General features: G+C 35.1%; 2 protein-coding genes across 2 annotated transcripts; one reads left to right on the top strand and one right to left on the bottom strand.

The window, feature by feature from the left end:
• Positions 1-8: 8 nt before the first annotated feature.
• LOC139885254 (systemin receptor SR160-like) lies at positions 9-3,175 on the top strand (the record flags this gene model as incomplete). Its single annotated transcript, XM_071869184.1, is given in 2 exon segments — positions 9-2,574; positions 2,577-3,175. Coding segments are annotated over 2 exon segments (3,165 nt in total), but the record flags the coding sequence as incomplete, so codon positions are not given.
• A 9,182-nt stretch (positions 3,176-12,357) lies between these two features.
• On the bottom strand, positions 12,358-14,319 carry LOC139885249 (probable WRKY transcription factor 13). Its single transcript, XM_071869180.1, has 3 exons — positions 14,012-14,319; positions 13,418-13,663; positions 12,358-12,532 (listed from the first exon to the last, which is right to left on the bottom strand). The coding sequence occupies exons 1-3, from the start codon at positions 14,317-14,319 to the stop codon at positions 12,358-12,360; spliced, it is 729 nt and encodes a 242-aa protein (XP_071725281.1).
• Between the last annotated feature and the right edge of the window lie 5,466 nt (positions 14,320-19,785).

The following is a 19,785-nucleotide window of genomic DNA, read 5'->3' as shown; positions in this document are numbered from 1 at the left end:
CCCAGAATAATTTGTATGGTTCTGTTTCTGATTTATCCAACTTGGGCTCTTGCTCAGGCTTGAAATCTCTGAATCTGTCAATCAACGGCCTGGATTTCTCAGGGAAGGAGCTAGCTAATGGTGGTTTGAAGCTGGATTTGGAGGTGCTCGATCTTTCTCTGAACAAGATTTCTGGTGTAAATGCTGTTCCATGGATTATCTCAGGTGGGTGTGAGAATTTAAGCCATTTTTCTTTGAGGGGAAACAAGATTAGTGGAGATATAAACGTTTCTGGTTGCTTGAATTTGAAGTTTCTGGATGTTTCCTTTAATAACATATCGTCGAGCATACCTTCATTTGGTGATTGTTTATTTCTGGAGCATCTCGATATTTCGGGAAACAGGTTCGTTGGAGATATTGGGAAGTCAATCTCTGAATGTAAGAAGCTCAACTTCTTGAATGTTTCGAGCAACCAATTTGCAGGACAGATTCCAGTCTTGCCCACGACAGGTTTGCAGTATCTGTCTTTAGCAGCTAATGACTTTGAAGGTTTGATACCTCTGCATCTGGTAGATGCTTGTTCGGGACTTGTAAAACTAGATCTTTCTGCGAATAAGCTCTCTGGTACGATTCCAAGTGGTTTCAGTTCTTGTGATTCCATGGAATATTTCAATGTGTCTATCAATGAGTTCTCTGGTGATTTGCCTATTGATACTTTCTTGAGTATGAGTAAACTCAAGAAGCTCGATTTATCATTCAACAGCTTCATTGGTAAATTGCCTGACTCCTTATCTAAACTGAACAACTTGGAGACTTTAGATCTGAGTTCCAATAATTTATCTGGGTCGATACCGGAAAGTTTGTGTCAAGATCCTGGAAGCAGCTTGAAAGAGCTCTATTTGCAGGGTAATTCGTTCACTGGCACCATTCCTGATAGTCTGAGTAACTGTTCGCAGCTTGTATCTCTTGATTTGAGCTTCAATTACTTGAACGGCACCATCCCTTCCAGTGTCGGTTTGCTTTCCAAGCTCCAAGATTTGAAGCTTTGGCTGAATCAGCTTCATGGAGGGATTCCACAAGAGCTTATGTATGCAGAAGCACTTGAAACTTTGATTCTGGACTTCAATGAGTTGACGGGACCGATACCAAATGGTCTTAGCAGTTGCTCCAATCTTATTTGGATCTCATTGTCTAATAATAAGTTGAGTGGTGACATTCCTGGTTGGATGGGTCGACTTTCGAACCTCGCGATTTTGAAGCTCAGCAATAATTCCTTCTCCGGCAGAATTCCACCGGAGCTTGGTGACTCGAGGAGCTTGATATGGCTTGATCTGAATAGTAATCAGTTGAATGGGACAATTCCTCCGGAGTTATTCAAACAATCTGGAAACATCACCCCACATTCGATTACTGGAAAGCGGTACGCTTACATCAAGAGTGACGGAAGCAGGCAGTGCCACGGTGCCGGTAACTTGCTCGAATTCGCTGGAATCAGACCAGAACAGTTGACTAGGATTTCGACCAGGAGTCCGTGTAACTTTACCAGAGTGTATATCCAACACACGCAGCCTACATTTATCTACAATGGGTCGATGATATTTCTAGACATTTCATACAATATGCTGTCTGGTAGTATTCCCAAGGAGATTGGAGTAATGTCATATCTCTATGTGTTGAATATGGGTCACAACAATCTATCCCAAGCCATTCCTGAAGAGCTCGGGAACTTGAAGGAACTTAACATTCTCGATCTCTCCAGCAACAGTCTTGAAGGGACTATCCCTCCATCCATGACTCGCCTCACTTTGCTCACTGAGATCGACTTGTCGAATAACCATCTAAACGGAACTATCCCGGAAATGGGTCAGTTTGAAACATTTCCAGCAAACAGATTTGCGAATAACGATGGGCTTTGCGGATATCCTCTTCCTGCATGTGGGGATAATTCCCCGAGTGCAAATTCTCAGCACAGGAAGTCTCATAGAAGGCAAGCATCACTTGCTGGAAGTGTGGCAATGGGTTTGCTTTTCGCGCTTTTCTGCATATTTGGTGTAATCATAGTTATTGTGGAAACCAAGAAAAGAAGGAAGAAGAAGGATTCAGCCCTCGATATATATATCGACAATTCCCATTCGGGAAATGCGAATACGAGCTGGAGGCAGCTGACTGGACAACGTGAAGCATTGAGCATAAATCTTGCAACTTTTGATAAGCCACTTCGTAAACTTACTTTTGCTGATCTTGTGGAAGCCACAAATGGATTCCACAACGACAGTCTCATAGGTTCTGGCGGTTTTGGTGATGTGTACAAGGCGATATTGAAAGATGGGAGTGTTGTAGCCATCAAGAAGCTTATACATATAAGTGGACAAGGTGATCGTGAATTCACAGCTGAAATGGAAACCATTGGGAAAATCAAGCACCGGAATCTCGTCCCGCTGTTGGGATATTGTAAGATTGGAGAAGAACGTTTGTTAGTTTACGAGTACATGAAATTTGGCAGCTTGGACGATGTCCTCCACGATGAAAAGAAATCGGGGATAAAGCTAAATTGGAGCGCTCGTCGGAAAATAGCAATTGGTGCGGCGAGGGGCTTAGCTTTCTTCACCATAACTGCATCCCTCACATAATTCACCGAGACATGAAATCAAGCAATGTTCTGCTCGACGAGAACCTGGAAGCCAGAGTTGCCGATTTTGGAATGGCGAGGTTGATGAGTGCAATGGACACTCATCTGAGTGTGAGCACATTAGCTGGAACTCCAGGCTACGTCCCACCTGAGTATTACCAGAGCTTCCGATGTTCGACGAAAGGCGACGTCTACAGCTTTGGTGTCGTGTTGCTGGAACTGTTGACGGGTAAGCGGCCGACAGATTCTTCCGATTTCGGGGACAATAATTTGGTCGGGTGGGTAAAACAGCATGCTAAGCTGAAAATAAGTGATGTCTTCGACCCTGAGTTGATGATGGAAGATCCAACCTTAGAGATTGAGCTTCTGCAACATCTGAAAGTAGCTTGTGCTTGTCTGGACGATCGACCGTTCAGACGACCAACGATGATCCAAGTAATGACGATGTTTAAGGAGATTCAAGCAGGTTCTGGGCTTGACACGTCACAATCCACCATTGCCACCGATGAGTTCAGTACAGTCGAAATGGTTGATATGACGATAAAAGAAGATGAACATGTGAAATAAAACTGATGATGAAGGAAGCTTCAAATTTTCTCTTCAGTTTTACCACTCCGAAAATGGGTGCATAGGGCTGCCATTGTAATCCTACCGTTTAGTTGTATGTATGATAATATCCTTTTGAAAAAGAAAATTATTCTTGTTGTTAATTTATGCGTAAGAAAAAAAGTTGAGGCTTATGAAATGTGTAAATATACAGATTTTTGTTTTGATCAATACTCGGTTCTCTTTTTCTTTGGAAGTATGTTGAAATTATTATTATTTTTCAAAAAAAACATATAATTAGATTAAACAACAATAAATCAATCAAAAAACCATATAATTGGCCTTATTGTTTTGTTTTAAATTATAAAATACTGGTATAATGGTTAAGATATAAGGTTGATGGGACGTAAAAAAAAAAAGTCTACATCTTTCCTACACATTCATGTCATTTTAAAATAGAAAAAGAAAAAAAATCCATCTTCATATTATGTCATTTCAACTTATTATGGGTTGAGGTTGAGGAAAAGCCAATCAAATTTATGGTTATGATCAAATCGATTGATTTAGTTCGATTTGGATAATATTTTTTTAAATTATTCGATTAAAATAATATCTATTTTATTTTGATTAATCTGATTCAATTTAATTGGTTTTTAAAAATAGAAGTGGACCAAAATTATATAATTAAAAAATATTTAATTATATTTGTTCCTTATTCCTTTCGATTATCTTTAAGTCGGTATTATCTGTATTTGTCGATATAAATAAATTACTCAAATTTTGCTCCCGTAAATTTATAGATTCAATTGATCCATTCATCTGAAAATTTTCTTCCGATGATTGTAGCTTTTGTAACTCTTCTACTATTCTAGAAACTAATCTACAATAGATATAAATTTGAGTTCTCATTCTCTCAATTTTTATTGGCATTTACATTGCTGGTTATTTCTTAAGACACTAAAAATTATAACTGGAAATTTTTTTTGTTAAAATTGAAACCAATCAAAACCGACCGACTGGTTTTTGGATTAAACCAATTTTAAGATGGTTCTATTTTAGTTCATCAATTTTAACAATCGATTTTTTTGGTTTGATTATATTTTTTTAAAAAATAGAACTGAAACCAACTTTACCCACCAAATTAGCCAAGTTATTAAATAGTTATACTATATGTTTAGTCTCCATATTTTATTTATAAGTCTTGATTGTCCCTCATGTTCCAATTGAGATATTTCATTATTAAGTTTAATATTTTGTCATGATATTTTGTTCCTTACCCAATAACGATCGTTTATTTTGCCGACACATCTCAATTTTTTTTTTTGAAATAATGATCGTTAAATTTTGCCAACACAGCTCATGTACTCCATTATATTGTGACATGTGTTAGATCAAATAAGTTTTCTATGGTAATTTGACTAATATATGGTCTTTTATGTTAAAATTTATTAATTTGAGATAAATTGTGACATTAATAAGAAAATGTTTCTACACGGTAACAATTGTTGTTTTCATGTCTAGACTTCAGTAATACCATATTCAAAATCACATCGAGGAAAAAAATCGAGAGATACTTCGTCTGACATTGCTAAATGCTACATTTAAAACCCAAATTGAAACACCTAAACTGAATGAGCAAAATCACGATAACTTGAACTTTCTACAACGTCGTTATCAATTACATGTGTCACCAACTTATCCGTCAAATTTAATATGTCGGCCATCTTAGTGAATGTTAGGAACTAGGGACCAAACACCCTATATGATATCAAACGTAAGGATTATATATTCGAATGTGAAAATGAGGGATAATATAGGACTTTAAGTAAACTCAATGGGGATCTAAGGTATGATTTTGCTATAAATTAATAATAGTATAATAATCCTAAAAATTAAGAGTTGCATTATAACCTCAATATGATAGTAACTAAATGTAGATTTCTTTTGGTCCTACCTAATCTCTAAGTCCATGATTCTGCTAGAAGTTACCAATAATTAGCTCATCTCTTCCCATTCGAAAAACCACATGTTCAAAATGGACCGGTCTTTTGAGGGTGTCGATCTAGGAGCGTTGGTCCGGCTACCCGAAGTGGAAAAAATGCCTGCGGGCTAACTAATGCAACTAGGCAACAATAGGGAAAAAGATAGGTCAATCAACAACATGATTCACATGCCCTCTCTGAATCGGATCATGGATATCTACTATAGAATAACCCCCCACCTCAACAAGAAGGTTTTACTAACCTTTATACAGGCTAGACACTTGAACTGGCCAATCGTGATACTCGCAGTGGACACGAACGAGGCAGTCCGGCTAGGCCACCTCCACCTACCCGGTAGCTGAAACATTCCGAAGAGACACAAGTGTCCGATCATAGAAACTCTTCGTAACCGTGATCGGGTTAACACATGCAATGATCTTTGCAACTCTTTTCATAAAAGACATGACCATACCACTTTCTAGAAGGGCAACCAAATTAATCGTGAGAGATCCCAAGTCTCGCATGATCTTTGCGATAGTCTTCACAAAAATCGAGACTAGTCCCCTAGCATATCAAGAGATCCTCTCAACTATGGATTCTCTAATGAAAGCCTCTCTCCTAATCTCCTAGATCTTAAGGATGACATAAAAAGAAATACGAGGGTAGAAACCTAGCCAGATAAGATAAAGGTCAATTGATAAACTATCATGCTTCTTGAATTGAGGATATAATTGATAGGTCAAAATACAGTTACACCCATGGGCTAGGGGCAGTCCTCCTCCCACAGTCCCTTTTGCACCACCTGCAACAACCACACATGCTTACTTAACTAACCAAGCTCCCCCAACCGAGTAGGTTCCTCCTTTAGGAAACTTATGGAGTTAGATCGGCCTATCAAAAAATGGTCACTAGAGCAATGTCCAGGATGTTGGCCATGGTCACTTCCACTTATCTTACAACACCTCATTTCTTAACGCAATGTGTCATCGACGAACCACTCTTGGAGAATTTATGGATACCTCCATTAAGAAGTATAATAGAACTGGTGATCCTTAAAGCCATGTTCACATATTCGACTTGCTTTCAATGTGTTTTCATCATACTCATGGATTCTTGGGAATGACCTTCTTCGATGTTTGTGCTTGGCCACCTTCAATTTCGTGGCTCCCTTAGACTTCTTAAGGTCGGTCACTATCAATGGCTTGGTGTTGATCACTTTATACTGATTTCTGTCCACTCTCAGATTAGGCTTAACCTGCCCCTTTCGGCACTTCGCATTTAAAAGATTGATTGTGCCTATCTCCTTAGGAAGGAGTTTTGCGACACAAATTTGTAGTCTTTTATCAATTTCACGAAGAACTTTGAGAATGGGATCCTCATCCCATTGTCGAGATTCACCTCGTAAATAGCCATTCCAAAGTTTGTATCAGAAGCTCTCGCACTTTCATAAGGCATATGAAGTGTTTGATTGTTCGGAATGCTAGTGGCGTGACTTCACTTCTCCACCCTCTTTCACCTATCAAGGCTCGAGCATATTTGACTTACTTTGGCCCAACTCATATCAGGATTTTCATCATTTGGTTCAATAGAGTCAAATGTTGACATGATCGCGCAATCAATTCCAATATGAGTTTTCATCATCATCATTCTTATCTACATCGAGTCGTTACCTCTGGTCGGATTATTATCCACTGATGACAAAGACCCACATCCCGACTCATAATCACTAGTCAAGCCCCTCTCACTCACACTTTCTGAGTCGGATGACTCTTCAATCATCACCTCTCACCCCCCCCCCCCGACTCAACTATATCATATTCTTAATTTATTGAGGATTGAGGAGTGGGATTATCTTCAAGATGTGTTTGGGAAACTTTAGGCGCTTAAGCCTTCTTCTTTGTCCCGAAACCGTTAAGCTTATAAACCTTATCATCCAACTTTAAGGTCTCTATTTCTTTTGACTTGTGGAATGAAGTCATGGTGTCCTGATTGATTGTGAGAGAAAATTATAGAAAAGCTATAAAATTTTAAAAGTGGAGTATTGAAAGAAAGAAAATTATAGAAATGAGAAAAGAGTGAAAAATGAATAAGTGAAAAACTTTCATTTATAATACCCTAGGTAACCTGTGTAGTCTGTCATCATAATAAAAATGAGATGTTCAACCGTCATAACCAAGGGACACTAACTAACTAGGTCCCCCATTTATACTCTCCATGACGATTCGCTTTTTCGGTTCAAGACACCGCCCAAATCAAATCAACATGGGAAGCCATATCAACTCAAAATAAAAAAGACCATAATCACATCAATTACCAATACATGATTAAAGGTGTGAGAAGACCCAAATAATGGATGTCGTCAACGAACACTCGAGGGAAAGAACGACCAAAAGAGAAACACTCTCGAGATATCAACAATTCTCGGATCAAAATGACAATGGTCGTCCCTTCCTGGTTATCACGCAAAATACCTAAAAAGCACTGAATCTAGGACAAAATTATTAATCTGTATCTAATCGAACCAAAGGTTGAAAGCATGCTCAGTTCCACTATTCAAGCGCTGACACTCTAAGTAAAATGGGCAAATAAGACTTGAAAAACCTAAGATGAGTTAAAATTTTATTATGTTCACTTTTACACAAGAAAAGGGCATATTATATGGAAATTGTTCGAGACCATGATGTCTTGGATGGAGATTGGATATGTAGTCACAAGAGTCCAGCTAGAGGACAACCCGGTTCAAAGACTCGTGCACCTACTCCAAAATCGCCTCATATGAAATGAGAAACATATTCTTATTATTAGGATTACTTGGAGGCTGGTAGATTATATTAGTATGACCTAATACCTATATAAACCTTTTCCTAGGATTTCACACAGCTCTGAAAATACCTACAAACAAAAACTTTCTCTTCAAGCTAAGAGTATATAGGCGTATAATTTAGCAACACGTTCTGATCATTGATCGATAGCTAGCCTTGAAAACCAATTTTAGGTCGTAGATCCTTAAATAATCGTCACATCTCTCTTCGTTCGAATTTTCAATGAGAGTGCAATCAAACTTTACATGTTCCTCGTACTTCTTCGTTTTTTGGACAAAACAACATGGACATTAAAAAAAATAATAGTATACATTTTGTAAATAAATAAAATACACATACCAAAAGATATATTATCCCTAGATCCATTTATGTGAAATGAAATCAAATCAGAAATAGCTATGTGGTCAAACATTGAAAGCAAGTCTTTTACATGGTTTTTTTCTCAAAGGGAGTTGAAACTATATATGGGGTAATTGGCTTCCTTGTCTAGGAAGGGAATGTATGAAGTTAAGAATCTCCGACTGAAGCAAATATTTGAAGGCATTACAATTAATCGGGTTTATCTCCAATTTGAACATTAAAACATAGAGGTTATGGTCGCAACTTTTATCATTTAGTAATAAATCGATCCGATTTGTATTGAAATATCAAGTTTCTGAAAATTAATGGCCTAAAAAAATATTTATATGTCCATGCAATAATTAATCTTTGGCAATCTCATCCGATTGAATTGAGAATTTTTTTCCAAAGGACAGGAGTTGAGCAACAGTTAAGGCTTTGTGCCCTTTCTGATTTGATTGCTACAATTCCCAACATGCCCTACATTGGAGGGAAATATTCCCTTTTTACCCTTACACGTGCAGTCAAAATGGTGACAATAATAATCTCATGAAAAAAAAAAAAAAAAAAAATTTGCAATAATTGGACAGCTATTTCGTGCAGTCAAATACAGTAATCTGCCATTTATTTCTTCCTAACGAAAATGATCCCAGATATTTTATTTAATTAAATCCATTGAATTGTACTCCCTCCGTATATAAATAGAAGACGTTTTCATTTTTTAAATTTATTGAAAAATTGATGTATCTAGTCATCATTATTGTCTAGATACATTAAATTTATAATGAATTTAAAAAAATAAAAACGTCTTCTATTTGTATACGGAGAAAATAATATATGTATATATATTTCATTTCAGTGTAGCCATCTGAATTTATGCATCAGTTGTGGTCCTAGTTACACTTGATAATTCTTTTGTTTCTTGTAGAAATTAATAGACATACAATACAACACAACTGTTCCTCCATTCAAGTAGAAAGTAAAAAGCTTCCTTGACAATAAATATCTCTAAAAATATTATTCTTCTTTTAAAGATTTTTAATGAACAATTAATAATTTACAAGTATTTCCAATGACAAAGCTAGCAAGATAGGGAATGTGTCACACATATTGAAGGACTAATACATACATACACACAACTAGGCAGGAGGCCAACTCACTATGTGTCAATCTAAATAAATTGAAAGCCCTAAAATATAATAAATAAGCTTTTCAATTGTAACCATTTTCCATTTTCTTCCCTTATTAATTCTATGCAAGCCTGGCTACTTCTTCTACAAAATATTAATTAGGTTCGGGAGGTGACTGATTTAATTAAATAAAATTAAAAATTAGTTCCTCCTTGATGAAGAACATGCACCGCACGTGCTCTTGGTCTTGGTCAAAGACATAGACAACTTTTCCTTCCTAGCAATTAGCAACTAGCAAACGAAAGTTCGTGCATCTGTCCTGGTGTGTTCACGGTTAAACAAATGGTGAAATTAAGTAAGATTATTACTCATTCCGTATCAAATTAGATGTTAATTTAGAAAATTTTACACAAATTAATAAAATATATTTTTTAGTTAATTTTTCAAATTATATGGACTAAAAAATTCTCATGAAGATATGTGAGTGAAGTTGGTGAGGGAGAGTATATGAAGGACATGAGGGTGAAAATGGTGAATGTGGTGAGGGTATAATGAAAAAACATAATTAATATTTCTTAAATTTGTCAAAATTTGCATCTAATTTAGGACAAAAAATTATATTTATATTAACATATAATTTAGGACGAAAAAAATATTAATTAAATTGACACTCTGCGATGCGTTTAGAGCATGTTTAGAGCGAAGCAAGACGTATTCTAAAAACCTACTTTAAATTTTCAGTCTTCAAAATTATAAAAGCTATATTCAAATCTAGTTTAAATATCGCATAATAAAATTTATTTTGATCAACTTTAAATATTATTTTATTAAATTTATGTATATTTATACTAATTTTTCTGATTTTACCTTCAATAATTTCAAACAATTACAAATATGATAACTCTACTCTATTGCATAAACATTTATAACCTTGAAATAATAAATAAACAGTAGATATATATTTTTTCTTCTCATTATTTAATTTATTAAAACTCGCAATTTTCATTACGCGACTTTAAGTGGGATGGCTGGAGTATTTTATTTGGAAACTGAAAGGAAATCTGCGTTAAGTTTTTCCTCAAGAACAAATGTAAAAAGTAAATATATTTATTTGGAACTGAAAAACACAAGAATTTAGTTGAGGCTTGATAAGAAGCCCAAGGGGCCACAACTTGTATATGTCCTGTTTGTTGGGCTCCCCCTAGATATTTCTTCTTTTACTTTTTCTTGACAGAGAAAAAATGCTTGGTAATTAGAATAAATATTCAAATTTCTTTGTGGGTAGGTTAGATTTATATGAAGAAAAGTTTAAACCAACCAAGACTAATGTAAGAAAAATAAAATCTTAGTGAAGGATGACATGAATTGCGATGTAAATTCAGAAGATGAAATCACATTACTCTATTAAATATACTTAAATTGTTACATCTTATCGAATCCGTTGAAGCAAACAAAGTTCATTAATGAATTGAATAAATAAATAGTGGAGATAAATTAGAATTGTGTGGTTTTATTAATTTGAAAAGAAAAGAAAGAATGGTTGTGGTTCACAAATCGCAATTAGGCGTTCTATTATATGCTATGCTATCCCAAAAAACACGCACACGGTGGGAAGGGACACATGGGCCAAGTAGGAGGGTGGCATGGTCTGTGGTGACCACTTCACAGTCTACTTCCGATAAACGCTCTCGTCACTTTCCTCGACTATCTTTGTCCGTTACTGAATAATACATACTGCCTCCCTAGTATTTTTTGTAATTTTCTACTTAACTAATAACTTAAATAAATATATATAATAAAAATTATTAATTAAATATATATCCATATAAATTAATAAAAAATATAAAACATCATCTATTATTAAAACCACGTAAGGTTTTCTACTGATCAGGACAACAGAAAATAGAATTGATGAGCATAAATAGGTGATTGTGCACATAAATGATAGTTAATTTTTTTTTTTTTTTTGATGGTCATGATAGTTAATTTTTAGCAATGGGTAATTTATTTGTAGCACATTTGAGATTGAAACTTATATATTACCGCTTCAATTTAATTAATATACTCTTTAAGACTAGTGTAATTTTATGTAATGTGTGACCAACAATTTAGGCCATTTTTATTTTATGTCTCAAAGATGATATATTAAACTTCTGCAAGATGGTGCTCATTAATTAGGATTTGGAGGAAAGGGCCTAACTATGTCCCTATGTGGCCCGAAAAAAAAAATACTATGAGTTAAATGCTATTATAAATTATGGGCTTGTATATTTGTTTTATCATTAAGAATGTCAGGTTTTTTTATTCACCACATGTTGGAGGTTAAGAACATATATATGGAAGAACCCTAGTACTCATGTTCGATAATTACGATATATAGCACTTTTCAACAAAATTGATAAACTTCGAGATATGTAGTTTACTAGTCTGTTAGTTATTCGGATGAACTAAATCGAAAAATCGATTCTTTATGGACGCAATTCGTATAGGTTGGAGAGGACTATCCTTGTATATTCCAAATGATAAAATAATAATAATAATATAATGCAAAATTAGAAATTTTACTCTAAGACATGATTGATCAAATTCAAATAACTCTGACAGCGTCTAATATAGCCTAAACGCTATATGTGCACACGTCAGCTCTTTTTATTTTTTATATATCGTCTTCAAACACTACGATATTAAGATAACAAAATTTAAAAGAAAATTAATACACAAAATTAATTAGACGACGAATCACACTAAAAACACCTAGCTAATTAATTAAAATCCGCCCATAGTTATTATACGTTTTCCACAATTGGTTGTATACGAAACCTAAAATTTTCAAAAAGGTTACATATATAAAACCGATTGTGGAAGCTAGTTCTACAAAGTAATTAATATATGTAAAATGTTCTTAGCAGCCATATATGATTTATGTATGTCTACCAGAAGAAATTGTTAAGATGTGATGATGGAGGTTGTGAATCTTCATTGTCTTCTGAAGGGGAGTGAGCATGCCTACCTTCGTATGTTGTTATCACCATTCTTGGATCTTCGGCTAAGCGCTCCACTCGTTTCTTTACTCGACAATTGTCTTGCGTACAATGGTAATAGCTCCTGAAATCATATTCAAACACTTTTGAACATATATTAGGTGATCAGAGAATCACTAGCTACTATCCTTTTTTTAAGTACTTAAGTTTAATTCCATACAAAATAATCATTCATGTAACAAAAATATATACAGCATAACCTATTTCTAGTGTGCCTCTTTCATTCACGTTGTTGTTTGTTACTAATGAATAGAAGGAGCAAGACACCAATATATGTAAATATTTCCTAATTTTTTTTTTTTTTTTTAAATCTTGAAATGCAAATTTATCAAGCTTCCAAGTATTTTAAAATACACTTGATCATATAAATTACGTACTATCAAAGATAGGTCATAGGAGTCATTATTCATGGCATGTGCTTATAGATTTCCCATCTAGTTTGCCTTCAAGGCACATCATAATTGATCAATATACACTGGTGAACAGTTTTTTTTTTAATACAGTGGTGCACATTATGTAATCTTTACATAGTGATTTTATAACTTTTAGGAATGAATAATTATCTCTTTTTGGACTTCACATTTCAAAACATGGAATATATACTTAATTTTTTTATTTTTTTTTAAGTTCGGAATATATACTTAATTAGTACATGATTTTAGCTGTAATTAATATCATTAATGATCAAAATTTGCATCCATTGAAATCTCCCGAATTAAAACCTGTAAAGTTCATACACAGTAATGATGGCAGCAACAGCCAAATAGTAATGTGTGATAAAAAAGCATGAGTATGAATGGGATATACAACTAAGGCAAAAGACAAAATAAAATACTAATTATATGAGAAAAAAGAAGAGAGCTTTTTCAGGATTTTGAAATTTAAAAAGCAAATCATTGGAAAGAAAAACAAAGTTGATGATCAATAAGTCAAATTAGAGAGTTTAAACCTGGGATGTTGTTTGTTCTTGACAACTTTCTGTCCATATTTTCTCCATTTGTAGCCATCATCTAAGACATCGACCTCGCTCATGGTCTTGAAGCAAAATCTGGGCTCTCTTACTTTCCTTCTTCCTTTTATTTTCTTCATCTTCATCAAAGCTACACGCAGATTATGCTGATGATCATCTTTATTATCGCCTTTATTATTGCTCTTATTTATTGTAACATATAATTCGTTCATCTCTCCCCACCCCCTAATTCACAAAACGATAGAAAGAAATATCTCAATGAAAATACTTTCTATGGTGCACATATATGTATATATATGTTTATGAACAAACATATGTTTACATAGTTGTACATAAACCTCAAAAAAAAAAAAAAAAAAAAAAAGATAGTTGTACCCAAATTAATTAATACTATTTTAATTAATTTATGGGTTTGATAATAATTTAAAAGATTATCTGATTAAGATGGTCAACAAATTAAGAAAAAAAAAACTAAACTAAAATATGCATGTGTGTGATTAGCCTCAAATTGAAACACACAGAATTCAATCTAAGGAAGCCTCTAGCTAATTCTATATTAATTAGAATTTTTACCGGCGATTGGGAGTTGATCTTTGCAAGGAAAGAAGATCAGGTCCTTCTAGATCAGATGTGATATTATTGTCTTCCCTTTGCCTCGGAGTCGGAGCAGATATTGATGAGAATATTAGGGTTTCGGAGAGATTGGTGCTGTTAGGAGCTAAGGGTGGATATATACAGGGAGAAGTGGATAAATTGTTTGCTTTCATAGAATTATAGGGAAAGTTTGAAGGAAATGAATTAAAGAAATTCATTGGTGTCATCATCCCTTGCTCATCTTCTTCACCAAACATTAAGCTGTGGTTTAGCATGGCTTGGGACATCTCTCTTGTATCTCCTTTTTCTCTGATCTGAAGTTGGTCACTTTATAATATAAGAAATCTCTCTGGTATAAAAGCAATTGATCACGAAAGGAATAGAATCATTAATTTAAGAGTCTCTCGACTTCTAGCTAGGGCTGGCACAAAATTCTACAATCGAACACTACCAACAACTTTCCCTAATACCTCCTCGATCCACTGTCCACTACCATTTTCCACTTTTATTTTCTTTTTATTTATTACTATTATTTTCTTAAACAAATTTCTTCATCTTTTATTAAAATGAAATAAGATTATTTTAGTGTATGATTCTTTTAGGTCATTTTTTCTCCATATTATATTTAAATAGATGTCATTTTATTTATTCACGTATATCAATATCATTTATTCAAATACATAAATTGTTATTACTATTTCATAATTATATCATTTCTATTAAATTATTAATTATAGTTAGATGTAAAATTAGTGGGGATAAAAAAAATGTATTGATATTTTTAAAAGATCAATTATTTGAAGATAAAAGAATTTTCCATAAACGTAATTTATTTGTATGAAGAGAGAGTATTTCAATCCACTAAGAATTAAACAAATCTAAATACTAACTAAAATGAACAATTGATTTAAAATAAAAACAAAATGGTGAGACTGAGAGTGCAAACGGAGAAAATCTAAAGGATGTGCTCAATTAGACAAAATTTTACCATTTCTTTTTTTTCCATACAATTCTATTTTCCAATATCTATTTTTGAAAAATTTTATGTAAAACTTGCTATGGCTTTGACCGTTTCTGTAGTGTCGGAATCGAGTATATTGGGTAATTGTGCTTGGAGGTTTAACATAGGATCGTTAGAACTCTTGTATTCCTTAAGTTGAGAGACATGAAAAATCGGGTGAATTCTACTCTCAACTGGCAGAATTAATTTGTAAGCTACTGCTCCGATTTTCTTTTCGATTTGATAGGGTCCATAGAACTTCTGGGATAACTTCTTTGAACTCGTTTTCTTCAAAGACACCTGTCTGTAAGGTTGTAACTTAAGTAGAATCCAGTCCCCAACCTCAAAAACTCTTTCAGTTCTTTTTCGATTCGCCAATTGAGTGTTGCGATTTTGTGCCTTGTTCAAGTTATCCTTCAGCTGGGCTAATAGCACCTCTCTAGCGTTGAGATAAGCTCCCAAGGTTTCCACGAGTGTAGCTGACTCCAGCTAAGTTGGAAAGTCACGGGGAGTATGTCCGTATAGGGCCTGTAACGGTGTCATTTGCAACGCAGTGTGATAACTAGTGTTGTACCACCAATCTGTTAGAGATAGCCATTTAGACCATCGATTGGGGATGATAGGCAGAGGATATATCAAGCTTCATTTTGAGATGGATGAATAACTCCTGCCAAAATTTACTTAAGAACGCCGAATCTCGATCAGAAGTAATAGACTTAGGGAGTCCATGTAGTTTAAACACCACATCCACAAAAACCTTAGCAACTTCTGATGTTTGTTGGGATGACATAAGGGAACAAAGTGTGCATATTTAGTAAACTTATCAACCACCACTAGGATACTATCTTTAAAATTGGATTTAGGCAGCCCATCAATAAAATCCATAACAATGTCCTCCCAAGCTTTAGTAGGAATAAGTAAGGGTTGGCAAACCTAGATACGGAACATGCTCACCCTTACATTTCTGACAAACCTCACATTTTTCTATCCATGTAGCTACAATCTCCTTCATTTTAGGCCAATAGAATAGACGTTTCACTTTTTGATAGGTTGCCTTGACACCAGAATGCCCCCAGTTGGCGAGTCATGAACTGCCACCATGATTTTATCCCTCAAATCTGTCTTGCAGCCAACATACAACCTCCCTTTATATTGTAACAACCCATTAGTGAGGTGGTATCTTGGTTTAGCATGGAAGTTAACCAGTAAAGCCTATAATATCTCTGTCACTGCTTCATCACCTTCATAGCTATTTGAAATTTCACCTAGCCATGTGGGAATAACCACTGAAGTCGTAACCATCGAATCACTGGCATGAGGTAATATCCCACCCATTTGCATTGATCCTGGACTCTTTAATATCCCTTTTTCGTCCCTCCCTTAAGAGTAATCATCTTCCCTTTCCATGAAAACGAAAATTCGTGTGTATTGAAATCCATCGTCACATGACTCAATTCCTTCATAAACTCCACACCAACTATAAGGTCGTAGGCCCTAATCTCAAAAATCCAGAAATCTGTACTAAATTGACACCCTTGTGTTCTCTATATGAGATTTAGAACCTTATCTGTACTGTATTGTGGCCCCCCTGAACTAGCCACACTAACAAGTAATGGATTGTCCAGCTTCGTAGTATGTAATTAAAGCATCGATACAACACTTGGAGAGATAAAGTTGTGAGTACTCCCTAAATCTATCAACACTGTGAGTGACTTATCGAGTGCCACTCCTTGTACCTTAATAGTATGCACGCCACTTTCTGCCCGTAATTGCATCCACCGGTAGTATTTCTCCGGTTTGTAATACAACCATGATCTCATCATCCATCGGGGCTATGGGTTAGCCACATTTTCTGAGTAGTCTAGGGGTTCCTCGACAATCTGTTCACCCTGTTTCCTTGTTCTCTGTACCATTTCTCCTTGAATAGCATCTAGTTCATCAACCTGAATGGAGTTGCAGCTACCCTGAATATCACATATCATATTGGACACTGATAGACATCGGTGTCCATGAAAATAATAATTTCCACAATGATTACATGGGTTAGTAACTTAGGCCGTCACTAATGATGGGTTTATGTTGAAGTAATTAGGCTTAAGAGATTTAAAGGGTCGAACTGTTTGGCTGTCGGGTTTCTTGGCTAGCGGGTTAGAGTTGTAGGTCAGGTTTGAGGGCCTGGTTGTTGGTGAGTAGCTGGATGATTGGGGTTTGGGTTGTGTGATTGTGAGTTTTGGTTCTTGGGCAAATCCCCATAAATATGCCTGTATTTTTATTTGTTCATATAACTCTGACAGAGATTGTGGTTTCTGTACATTTACAGTTAGCTTGAGCTTGGATGGTAAGCCACATTACTAGCTAGAGATATAAAAAACTATCCTTCAGGTGTGGTTCAAGCTGCAACACCAACGATTTTAGGTACTCGAATTGTGTTTGATATTCAGCGGGTGAATTTCCCATCTTTAAGGCATTAAACTTCTCAAATACATCTTTTAGGTTGGCATTTCCAAATCTGACAGCCAAGGCCTCCTTAAAAACAGACCAAGGTGGTTTAGAATCCATTGGGCACTAACTTTCAAACCCAGTCTATTGCTCTCCCTTCTAGATGGAGCATAGTTACCTCCCCTTTGGATAGTTCAGATACCTTATACATAGTAAAATAGTGCTCACAATTACGCATCCAATAGAGAGGTTCCTTACCATCAAAATCAGTTAACTAAAGTTTAGAGAAGTTTGGGATTTCCATTAGTGAGCTTAAGACTGAGTTGCTTTCAGGTGATAGGTCTAGGGTTGGTGGATTAGGGATAATCTTTGTGTTTGGCTTTTGTTTGCTTAGGTCTGAATGAGATCTGTGGTTGTTTTGATCATTGTAGGTTTTGGGGTCACCAAGGGACTGATTGGTGGTGTGGGTAACAACCCAGTACTAGAAAGATGAAGATCTGTACGTGCTTGTGATGGAGATGTAATCTCATCTTGTTTGGATGAAGAAGCAGGAGATCCACCTTGTTTCATGGGTCTAGCAATGACCTACTGCTCAACCAACTTAGTAAGATTGGTAAGAGTTGCTGAGTTCTGGGCTTGTAACCCTAATATCATCTCTGTGAATGTTTCAAATCTCTTTTGAGATTCAATGCTTTATTGTATGTAGCTGTTCACTTGAACCCTCAGCTCTTCAATACTGACAACCTCTTGCTGACGAGATTCTTCAACTGTGGCGATCCTGATAACATTATCGCGCAATCTCGTTGTTGCTCCGTCAACTGGCATTCTGGGTGATAGATTAGCTCGTCGAAAACGTGCTCTGATACCAACTGACACGATCGGAATTCGATCGTGATTGTAAAAGAAAGGTTTAGAGGCTTTAGGAGAGAAAGAGAGATATAGATAGACGAGAGAAAGAAATAATTGGGGAGAAAATATTTTGTTTTCTGATTAAAATTGTTTCTTTCTCCAGTACAATAAGATATTTATGCTAAAATATTGGGTTAAGTCCACTGAGATACTGATAAGGTTTAAAGCCCAAATAACTGTAAGGACTAAACAAAATATTATTTACTACCAAGTCATTATTGTGACAGGTGCCAATAGGACGAGGAGGAGGAGATTCGAAAAATGAGTCAAATTTTTCTGTCACTTCATCATCTCAATCATGGTGGTCGTCGTCGTTACAGTTGGCTTATAGAATTATCAAATTTTCAAAATATTTCCAACTCAAAATTCGAGTAAAGCACAAATAATAGAAAATGAATACTTTACATAATTTTTGCATAAGATTCTACTAAGTAAACTACAAAATTTCCATGAGTAATTCGATCAACGGAGATACTATCCTATTAGTACTTATAGACAAAAGTGAACATGAAGCTCGAATTTTAGCTATAACAACACTGGTGTTACCATTTCTATTTCGGATTACAACAGAATTCCCCCTAACGTACATCTCGAGAGAAAAATCAAATTTCTTGCCAACCCAATTGGCTTTTATTTTTCATGATAGGCTTTGGCAACAACATAACGTAAGAAATTAATTTGGACCCTGATACCACCTGATGGCAAACTCGAGCAGCGACAAATACTCTCCAACCACAAATGAGAACAAGAACAAATTGGGAAGAAGTCAGATTCTTGTTGAGTGAAAATTAGGTCAAAATTCTACATAAATTTCAAGTTGGTTTGGAACATAAAATAATCAAAATTTATAATCAAATTGAAGCGTGAGATGTCCATTTTCAACTAAAAATTGGATTTGTATTGAGCGATCTATGACTCGTCGAATGGACGAAGGTCGGAAATGGAAGCACTCGTGGAAATCAGATAATAATTAATTTTCAGGAAATTTGACAAACTCTATACCTTTCAGATTACCCTCTCAACTTGAGTGTTTTTTGTTCAGCCAAACTAAAAGCTAAAGCTTGCTATTTTGTCAAATTACATGTGCATAGTTTTTTTTTTTTAATCAGGAACGAGCATAAAATACGAAGAAACCTAGACAGCCACAACCCATCGGCTTCTTAAGTTTCTTAATTGCAAGGACCTTAAAAGTTTAGGAATAATTACTAATATTAGTATATCATAAAAAAAGAATACTATTCAAATAAGAGTTAACATAACTCGAGAATTGAACACATTCTACTCTTCAACTACAATTAAAAAATGGTTCCTTGCTTTAAAGATAAAAGTGAACGCAGATGAGTGCATAATAATAGAACACAAATAATAATATGAGTGTATCTATCCCAAGCAAATTGTTATTCAT

This window comes from Rutidosis leptorrhynchoides, unplaced genomic scaffold, assembly GCF_046630445.1.
Source record: "Rutidosis leptorrhynchoides isolate AG116_Rl617_1_P2 unplaced genomic scaffold, CSIRO_AGI_Rlap_v1 contig9, whole genome shotgun sequence".
In the NCBI taxonomy this organism is placed as follows: domain Eukaryota; kingdom Viridiplantae; phylum Streptophyta; class Magnoliopsida; order Asterales; family Asteraceae; genus Rutidosis; species Rutidosis leptorrhynchoides.
This window is presented reverse-complemented; position numbering and strand designations above follow the sequence as displayed.